General features: G+C 40.1%; 1 protein-coding gene across 1 annotated transcript; it reads right to left on the bottom strand.

Annotated features, from left to right (window-relative positions):
- Positions 1–1,945: 1,945 nt before the first annotated feature.
- On the bottom strand, positions 1,946–2,332 carry LOC117304805 (octapeptide-repeat protein T2-like). Its single transcript, XM_033789418.1, has one exon. The coding sequence runs from the start codon at positions 2,330–2,332 to the stop codon at positions 1,946–1,948; it is 387 nt and encodes a 128-aa protein (XP_033645309.1).
- Between the last annotated feature and the right edge of the window lie 7,412 nt (positions 2,333–9,744).

Genomic DNA, 9,744 nt, shown 5'->3' with positions numbered 1-9,744 from the left:
CACGGCATCAAATAACTCGGGAGGCACCGTCGTGGCGAGAACTGACGCCCTTCCGTATCGCATGCCTTGCTCATGCCGGCCGCCTCGGACGCGTAACGTGGGGCGCATCCAACAACAGCGAGACGGAAAAAGTTATTAACTAATTTACCACTTGGATTTAAATTAAGAAAGTAGCTATACGCATGGCTTGATTGTTACAGGACATCATGAACCCATTTCTTTACTTAGCTAAATGAGAAACTTTGATGCGATTTCGGTATCCGTGAGTGCCCTCAGTTTGGAAACTTCGCTCACTTGTTGTTGTTCTTAGCAACCGTCCAGCTCGCGTCTGCAGATGCCGAAATATGAGCAGACGATGAGGCAATTGCGGAAACAACCAAACTCGCGAGAAATCAGAGCGCCTTATCACGTATATGACTCGTGAAACAGATGAACCGAAAGTGGATCATTAAAGTTCTGTTATAATGTTACACTGCGCATCAAGTCGGACTGACTGCTGGAGAAAGTTTTGTTGTCGGCAATATGCCGGCTCTCCATGTCTCGTGCGCCTAACCCAATGGGACGTTGCAGTGACGCGTAGTGTGTTCGTTGATTGAGTCAACTCGTCCGGACGAGATGGTCACGAGGTTAACGCACAATCAGATCGGGCTTATTCCGCTCCATTACAAGACGTCACAAACCATGAAGATCAAAATAAGTTTGCAAAATAAATCGAGTACAAAAGAACAATTGACTGTATTTTGTCTGGTTTTTTTTTCACGTATACTTATTCGTATAATAATTCAGGATGAATGAAAGATAATATAGCAATGTGAATTTTTATTCGCGAGTGTCAACTGTGAAACATGTAATATGTGGTAGATTTAAGTCAAACAACCGAAGAATTTTCCAGTTGACTTAAAATGCAAGGTTTTGTCTCACGTAATTAAAGGCACAATTTATGTGCTTTCAGTTGCCTATTAAGGGCTCCAAGCCTAAGTTCTTTTAATATTTGTGTGAAAAATTACCCTTTTTTCTTCAAAAACTGCGTTACCTCAGAGGGAGCCGTTTCTCACAATGTTGTATACTATCAACAGCTCTCAATTTCTCGTTAATACCAAGTAAGATTTTATGCTAACATTTATTTTGAGATGTAACCAATAGTGTTTGGTGCCTAAAATCATCTTGCGCAAGCTTGCCCCGCATAGTATTGTTTTAGTCCTTTTGTTTGGTATTTTTCTTGTTACCTTTCCAAATTGTCTTCTAGTACTTGCTTGCTCCCCCATACACTCATTTTCCATTGTTCTAGTCGCCCTCGTGTCATCATTATTTGTGTATTTTACTATTCAGTCTGTTTTAGGGATGGGTCTGACTATGTATTGTTTGAAGCTTTGCATGATGTGTAGAAATAAGAAGAAACTATAAATAAATAGTGAACTTGAAGGTACAACCATGAGTAAATCTCTTAGGGTGAGTGTTGGCTCTGAAAAGAGCCGGTTGGGTCTCGACGTTTCGAACAGTATACTCCATTCTCCTGAAGACGAGCAGAGTATACTGTTCGAAACGTCAATACCAAACCGGCTATTTTCAGAGCCACACTCACCCTAAGAGATTTACACACGTTGTACCCGCAAGTTTACTATTTATTTATAGTTTCTTCTGTTTTATTGTATTTTTGAGGTCGAATATAAAGGGAATAGCTCTTTTCTCTTGCTCACTTTGAGCAAGAGTTCGATATCGACGTGACTAAAGCAAGTCTTAGGGTTTTTATTTGATAAAGTGGATGTGTAGTAAAAGTAAAACAAAGTAATCGCACTTCAAGAAAAAGTTTGGATTGTTGTCGTTGATGTCCTCGTTGTCGTTGTTGTTCTTGTTGTCGTTGTTGTCCTCGTTGTCGTTGTTGTCCTCGTTGTCGTTGTTGTCCTCGTTGTCGTTGTTGTCCTTGTTGTCGTTGTTGTCCTCGTTGTCATTGTTGTCCTCGTTTTCGTTGTTGTCCTCGTTTTCGTTGTTTTCCTCGTTGTCGTTGTTGTCCTCGTTGTCGTTGTTGTCCTCGTTGTCGTTGATGTCCTCGTTGTCGTTGTTGTCCTCTTTGTCGTTGATGTCCTCGTTGTAGTTGTTGTCCTCGTTGTAGTTGTTGTCCTCGTTGTCGTTGATGTCCTCGTTGCCGTTGTTGTCCTCTTTGTCGTTGATGTCCTCGTTGTCGTTGATGTCCTCGTTGTCGTTGATGTCCTCGTTGTCGTTGATGTCCTCGTTGCCGTTGTTGTCCTCTTTGTCGTTGATGTCCTCGTTGCCGTTGTTGTCCTCGTTGTCGTTGTTGTCCTAGTTGTCCTCGGCCCATCAGTACATTCGTCATTAAACGCCTACAACAATGTTTTGTTGACGATGAAATTGTGCTATCTCTACAACGATCATCATTTTACTTTCATAGTAGAGGGCAGTTCTTAACCCCCCCCCCCCCTACCCCGTCTTAAGGCTACGCCTTTTGCGGTGAATTAACACTAATAGCGTTCGGGCCAATACGATGCCTGTTTACAGCGATGATCATCCATCTGCGTTCACTCATCCGTTCTGGAGGGGACACACCTCCATCTACATTCTTGTTAACTCATTGTTCTTCCATTCCCCGGGGACCACCCTTCGCCTTTAGCGTCTTTCTGACCATTCCTGCCGCCGATCATCTCGTCATTTCAATGGCACACCTCGCCCGGCTATGTCCGCTTCGTCCACAAAGTCATCACTGATTAATTCCTATAGATCCCAAGGGATAATTTCTGAAAAAGCCTCTTTGTACCATAAACTTAAAAGTCACCTAATATGTTAGGGTTTGGTTTTTCATTAGAGCGCAATTTCGCTATCGTTTAATTTAATTACAGCCGTAAAACTTTTTCCATGTTTGAATTTTACTAGATGCGACCAGCGGATTCCGTGCACGGTTGGACCAGCGCTAGCACAGCACGACGACTATTAGAGTATGCACTTGAAGTAATAAAGACTAACGAGACACAAGTACTGAAGCATCAGTGCGGGAAAACATCAAATAGCTACCGGCGATTTAGTCACGTGCTCCTCTCTACAAGAGAGATTTGGTGGGAAGATGCAAAATCAGGGAGGGGTGTGGGTGTTGAAGTTTGACGTCTCATTCTTTGGACTTTTTGCTTGACAGTCTTTATTATGATCAAATAGAGAACGTAATCAAAGGGAAAGTTTCTGTCTGTTTGTTGAGCTGTCTGTGTGTTTGAACTGTGGATTTAACCTGTCCTCGCTCTATGGTGTAACTCAATAGTCCCCTCTGGAAGTTGAAGAAGCACCGGACCTTCGGTTACAAGTCTCTTGGTCTGTTTGTTCTTGTGGTGGGTTGCTGTCTGGCTCTCTTTCGGTTGGTTGTCATAATATTATTTTCACTTTAGTAGCCTTTAAAATTGTAACTGTTCTTTTTTTTTTCGACACCCCCGTATTCCGAAAACCCCTGGTAATTAACGCTAGGGTTAGGGTTAGGGCTATGGTTAGGAAATTACACTGGGGATGCCAGAACATAATGTTGTCTAGACGTACCGGTGTAACCCACTAAAAATGGTGCCTCCGACAGTCATAGAAGAGGTCGTAGTCAACCCCCCCCCCCCCTCCCTTTTCGGGGGTTTTGTATTTTTGTTCATAGCTTTGATGACGTACCTAGCGATAGCCCTGTACAACCACAAACAAGTCCTTGGAAGAACGTATTATTTTATATTTCAGTAGTCTTTGGATACACAGCTCCTGCCCCTACCGAAGTTACAGCCCTCTAGCGGCGAGATTGCTTCTAGTCGATGAGTCAAGGCAAGTATAGATACATTTTTGCTGAGCGTGTTTACAGCTGCGTATAATAAGGCTAGTTTCCTGATCGATTCGGTGCATTATTATTACTGTTAAAAAAAGTGTTAAATGCGTTTGTTTTCCTAATCTACACTACATCAAAGAAAATGTAAAATCTTGAGTACGGCGGTATGACTTGTCGAGCGTGTCCGAATGATCAGACGTGCCCGGCTGTTGGGCTCATCAGCCCCGCACGGGGAGACGCTTGACTGAGTGTGCACCCGTTCAGATGATCATAACGGTTAACTGCCCATTGCCTTGACGCTCTGGCTTACTCAAAATCATGAAAAATTACAGAAACAATTTTAAAGTGTTAGATTAAGCTCTGATTTGTCGTCTTAAAAAAAACTGATTTACGACACCGTTTTTGGAATCTGATTTTAGGTTTAATTACGGGTTTGTTCCCACGCCTATCTTAGCACAGAGTGAGTGATTTGTGAGTAGTCGTAACCCATTGCAACCGATTGGCGATGTCATTATGTGTAGGGGGAAACAGGTGTATCCATACAACGATACCATTGGTACGGTTTCAAATCATACGGAACTCACAGGTGCAAGATTCACTTCAATATCTACATACACAAATGAATTATTAGACTTATTGTAAAACAAAACTTGTTTGAATAATGATTAGAAGGAACATTTCACATCCCTTGCTATGCAACAAACGGTTGGCTTCTGACAGGCACCCCGGACAAAGATAATTGACTATATAGAGAGACCGCCAACTTAGGGCTGGGTAGCTAAGTTGGTAGAGCGCCGGTAAACCGGAAGTCGTTGGTCCAAGTCCAGCTCCAGTTTTGTATGTCTTTGCTGCAAATAGACATTCGTTATAACCAGCGATAAAACAAACACATTCTAAATTAGAGATGTGGCTGAGAAACACCAAAATAATATACGAAGCCTGTAAGCACAGTTCTTTTTAAACAAGATTGAGTTCCATCAAAGTTTGCTTGGTCCCCTAAAACTTCGAAATTCTACCCCCTTCAAAAATAGATTGTCGAGGAACCGACTCAAACAAAATTAAACCCTTTACGGCTAAACTACTAGGATGTAACAGTATGCACCACAATGCGATCTCCATCATGTTTATCTTCATAGGAATTCCACCAAACTGCGGTATTAAATAGATACAACTTCTATTTCTTGATTTTCAAAACAATCTTGTAAATAACCATAAATTTCCGTATTTTTACGAGCTTTTTGTTTAACTATCTGGTTACCGAGTGATTTCTGTGAATGTTTATATTTAAGAGTGATCTTTCCTCGATGTTGGAAGTGGGGTCATAGATGTAATAGTAAATCACTAAACAGGAAATAGTTTCACAAATTTAAAGGCAAAATACCTTTGGTTTTTGGACTGTTCGATTGCTTTAATCCTATATAAATATATTTGTACACAATAAAATTAAACTGTGAACATTTCATTTCAAAAGATGGTCGCATTTTTTTCCCCGTTTCTCTTTTTTAGATAATCGCCGAAAATCCGGCCGGAGCGCATAATGTCCACGCAGGACATAAGAAAATAAGATCTGATAAGCGTTACTGCAGTAACGCTTCTCAATTCAAAATTTGGGGGCATGGGTGCATTACTATGCACAGTTCTTATTATATAAAAGATTGAGTAAAACATTCGAAAACTAAAGGGTTTATAAAAACAACTATTTAATTCGTCATACAACTCGAATCTAACCGCAGACGGATGAAACAAAGGAGTCGACCCCCCTCCATCCCTCTAAGTCTATCCCTTTCTCCGTCTAGTCTCCACACTAAACTTAAAGACCCCACTATTTATTTGTACATGTATCTCACGACAAACTTTTCCCCTGATTTATACCCTAAAACAGCTGCCAGCGAGACTATACACAAACCCAAAACCCACGCCGCCACGCATTTCGTATGCCAATAGTTTTTGTATCAAAACCAACAGTCTATTATAACTGTCTTTGTTGAACAGTTTTAATGGCACTTTTTCCCCCTAAACTACCAACCGTTGATAAATTGGCAATTTCTTAAATCGATGTTGACTTTTAACAAACGTTGGTTTGTTTCAAAATATAGGCGAGCGGCCATAACTCACGCACTTGCGTGGTTTTATACCACCCCACTGCGTTATTGTCGATTAGCCTGGTTTTTGGAGTTAAACAAAGTCGAAATAGGTTACAGAAATAAATACCTACTAGCGTTCATTTTGTTGAGATTGCACTTTTGTTGATTTATTGGCCGTCCACGCGATAGGGTTTGGAGGCAGAAGGCCAATGCCCGTAGATGTACACAAATCACCGACATTTACGGTAAAATAATTTGTGTAGTGATGGACACTTTTCAAACCCGTCAACGGTCTGGTCGATCCATTCTGGTACATGGGCGTTTAGAGAAAGCTGGAATGAGGGATATCACCACTGTTTCTTTAGAATACAGAGGCGTTTTCCAAAAGGGTGTATTAAAGAACATAAAATCACCTCTAGAGAAAAACAACGTTAACAGTTCAATCACTTGTATTCAGTAATAATAGCAGGAATATTATTGTTCTTTAAACAATACATAGATAAATTACACACATTTTTTTTCGTTCTTCTTGTTCAGCCCGTTGTATGTTTAGCTCTGTATTGGGTTGCTTTCTCCCATTTAACAATTTTTGAGGAAACGCTGTCGCAAAGGGTTTTGATACCTTGTGTAGATGAAGTTGCTGGCTATGACATGTGTACCTACCCACTGTGAATGAAGATGTATGTACTACAATTTACCTGTAGAAGTTTCAGCTTCATTAGTCATCAAGTTTTTGAGAACAAAGTGAAAACCACAACGCAATGATTTCAGGAGAGTCGCGTTAATATGTTGTGCATTCTAAACAAATGTTCGTCTCCGGAGACGAACATTATTTTCGTGACATTGTTTTACTCATGTCTCAAAAACTACATCACCTCAGCAAGTAATATTTTAATCGAAGCTTTCTATCATCATTCTCTTTAAACCGTGTAAGTTTAATGTAAATCTATGGACATTGTGTTACAAAAAGTACCCAAACCAAAACAGCCCAAAGGTTGTTCACTGTGTCGGGTATTTTGGTATCAATTTATACACACGCTCACTGGAAGGTAAAACTAATGGCGGCATCTACCCGTTCATAATCAGCATCAAACGTAACAGATACCCTCACGTAAAAACTTACCCACAGTAAAACAAATCTCCCGAAACTAAAAACAAAATGCCGCATTTATAGAAGAAACCAAACTAAATGAGAAATATTTATGACTTTTCGAATCAAAGAAAGGCTTTGGGCAACAATCGCGGTCCCCTTTTCGGCAATACGACAAATTTGGTCTTGCAAGTAACTTAAGATCTTTGTGATCGCGCCGCCATCAAAGGGCTAAGGACGGCATTCTCTTTGTCTTACGCAGGGTCGCTTCATCAGCGAATTTTACCAGTTATCATAAAAGCTTTGGATAATCTCTTCCAGTAAGGACCCCTAACAAACACGTAAGTACTTCTGACGGGTAGAGATGTTCTTGAAACAGATTCTTTGGAGAGACATTTTTTTTTTCTTTTCTTTTTCTTCGACTTCGAAGGTTGTAGTAACCTTGGTTTATAGTGGGAAATTACTTTTTGTTGGATTATAACCTTTTGCAGTATAGTTATGCTCAGTTTGCTCAATAAGTCACGTCAGACCATTACGATCTGTACGACATTTTCCACGCTTGGGAAGCATTTTTTTTTAGTATTTATTTCTTTTATTGAGTCAAGATATAAGGTACGTCACGTTTGCATCATAACTGTACTTCTATTGGTTATGTTTTTCCTCTTGTTGAATCAACAACAAACGATACAACCCTATAGGCCTACATAACTGCTGTGAATATTTGTACAAACAATAACATTTGAATTTTAAATGCCTTTTTGAATCACTGTGTCTTGAATAGTGTCTGACTATTTTTTTCTTTTCCTATTTCTCTTATTGAGTCAATATAAGGTACGTCGCAACTGCATCATAACTGTTGTTTAAACTTGTACAAACAATTAAACTTAAAACTTAAATGCCTTTTGAAAAAATTGGTTTAAATTATGTTTATACAAGTTTGAATCACTGAGTCTTGAATTGTCTGACTATTTTGTCTGTTTTGATTTCAAGTGTATTAATATTATTAATATTTTACGCGAAGCGCCATTGTATTTATTGAATTTGTTCCCATCATAGCGCTGTACTTAAGAAACATGATTGACTACTGACCATTAATTACACCTAAGAAATTGTCCTTTACAAAAATGGCACCCAAAACTCAAAGTCTTAAACTGCCGACGAGCAATAATTACATCATTAAACACAATCATTAAACTTAAAAAAAAAAAATTAAAGTTGATGAACTCAATTGTGGAAGAGAGCAAAGGGCCGAGAGTTTGATATTTCATGTTGTTTTTCTTGCTGATGTTTTTTTTTTGCTTGTGATACAACCAATAATGATTGATCTACAAATTTGCACTGTATAAACTCCCCGACGTGAGGACAAAAAGGGGCAATTTCCCGGCGGTGCAACGAGCGCTGCGTCCCCACGATGGTCCCGCTAGCTCTACGGTCCACAGTCATCGGGTGATAGATGACACCGCTAGGCCGTGGTGACATGGCTGGGATTGCGGCTAGTTGCCCTGCAGTGAACCTGGCAGCAGCTTGCGTTGGATTCACTACCCCCTTCTCTCTCGCGCCCATGCAACATGCCATAATAGTCTATCCGTCTGTTTTGATATTGAGTATTAAATGCACTCAACGATCATTCGCCATGAAAAAAAAATTACGTTTTTTCAAAGTATTTTTTGTTTTTGCCTTCGAGAACGACTCTGCCTAGGGTCGAAACGTCAGGCCATTAATTTTTTTTTTTTTTTTTTTTTTTGGGGGGGGGGGGCATTTTATACCATCGGTTCTTTTTGGTTGGTAAGTTGTTTGCAATAGCTATTTTTTTCTCCATAGTGAAACACACAGGCTGTTATGAAGTTTTAAAATAAAAATATATAACTCAAGTATCATAGCACGAAGGGAAAACGTGGGTAAATCTTGTTCAACTTTTGGATTGAACAAAGAAAACTTGACTACAGCTGGATTTGAACCTGCTCACTCCGGAGTAATGAACCCAGAATGATTTAAACTGAACTAAAAACAAACATTGAAAAGTGTGAGATGAAGAATATTTGTTGAAAATCAATTGTAATTTTTTCGTCAGGGTTCTTTCATATTCTCAATTTGAAACTATGGTTCATGATGATTCCCCCACCCAAACAAATTATGCCTGACTGTCTTTTGTATACGCCCTGGTGCATCTTTGTAACTTAGCACTGTTTTACTTCTACCCATTTTTACCAACGACTGTCACGTTTTTGTTTTTGAATATGAACTTCAACCGTCCATTGTTTGACCTTGAGGATCAAAATCATCCATTGTCAACCAACCTCGACAATATTCCTCAGATGAAAACTGGGGTTCAATTTGGAGTTGAAAGACCCGAGAAAAATGAGAAGTCGACGGGCTGGATCTCTCATGAATGACGATAATAGTCCGTGAAGTGTGCCGCCCAACATGCTTCCTCTAGCCGGGGCCCGGACCAGCTAGCGCCCCGCACGGCACCCGCTGAACATTGAGCCACGAGGGGGTATAATCGCTTCGGTCTTGGGGCAATAATAATGAATATTTTATTGTTTTGTCAATAGAATTGCACGGCCTGAGGGGGAATGGGGTGAACGTTTGTATACCGTGTTTGGTTTTAGGATTCCATGGTGCAATGGCATTGGGTGTACTGACTCTCAATTGTATAGATTTACGGTCCAATGGGAAACTTTATAATTATTAGGACCATTGGAGCACAACCAGCATCATCACCGTGCATCATCAGAAAAGCTACTTCTTTGTACAGTGCAGGTACCAGCCTTCTG

Source organism: Asterias rubens, chromosome 21 (genome assembly GCF_902459465.1).
Source record: "Asterias rubens chromosome 21, eAstRub1.3, whole genome shotgun sequence".
Taxonomy (NCBI): Eukaryota; Metazoa; Echinodermata; class Asteroidea; order Forcipulatida; family Asteriidae; genus Asterias; species Asterias rubens.
The sequence above is the reverse complement of the archived record's forward strand: the minus strand, read 5'-3'. Positions and strand labels throughout refer to the sequence as shown.

What these genes read in the sequence shown, in the direction of transcription:
- LOC117304805 (XM_033789418.1), bottom strand. Translation starts at nt 2,332, where the DNA reads ATGACGAATGTACTGATGGGCCGAGGACAACTAGGACAACAACGACAA.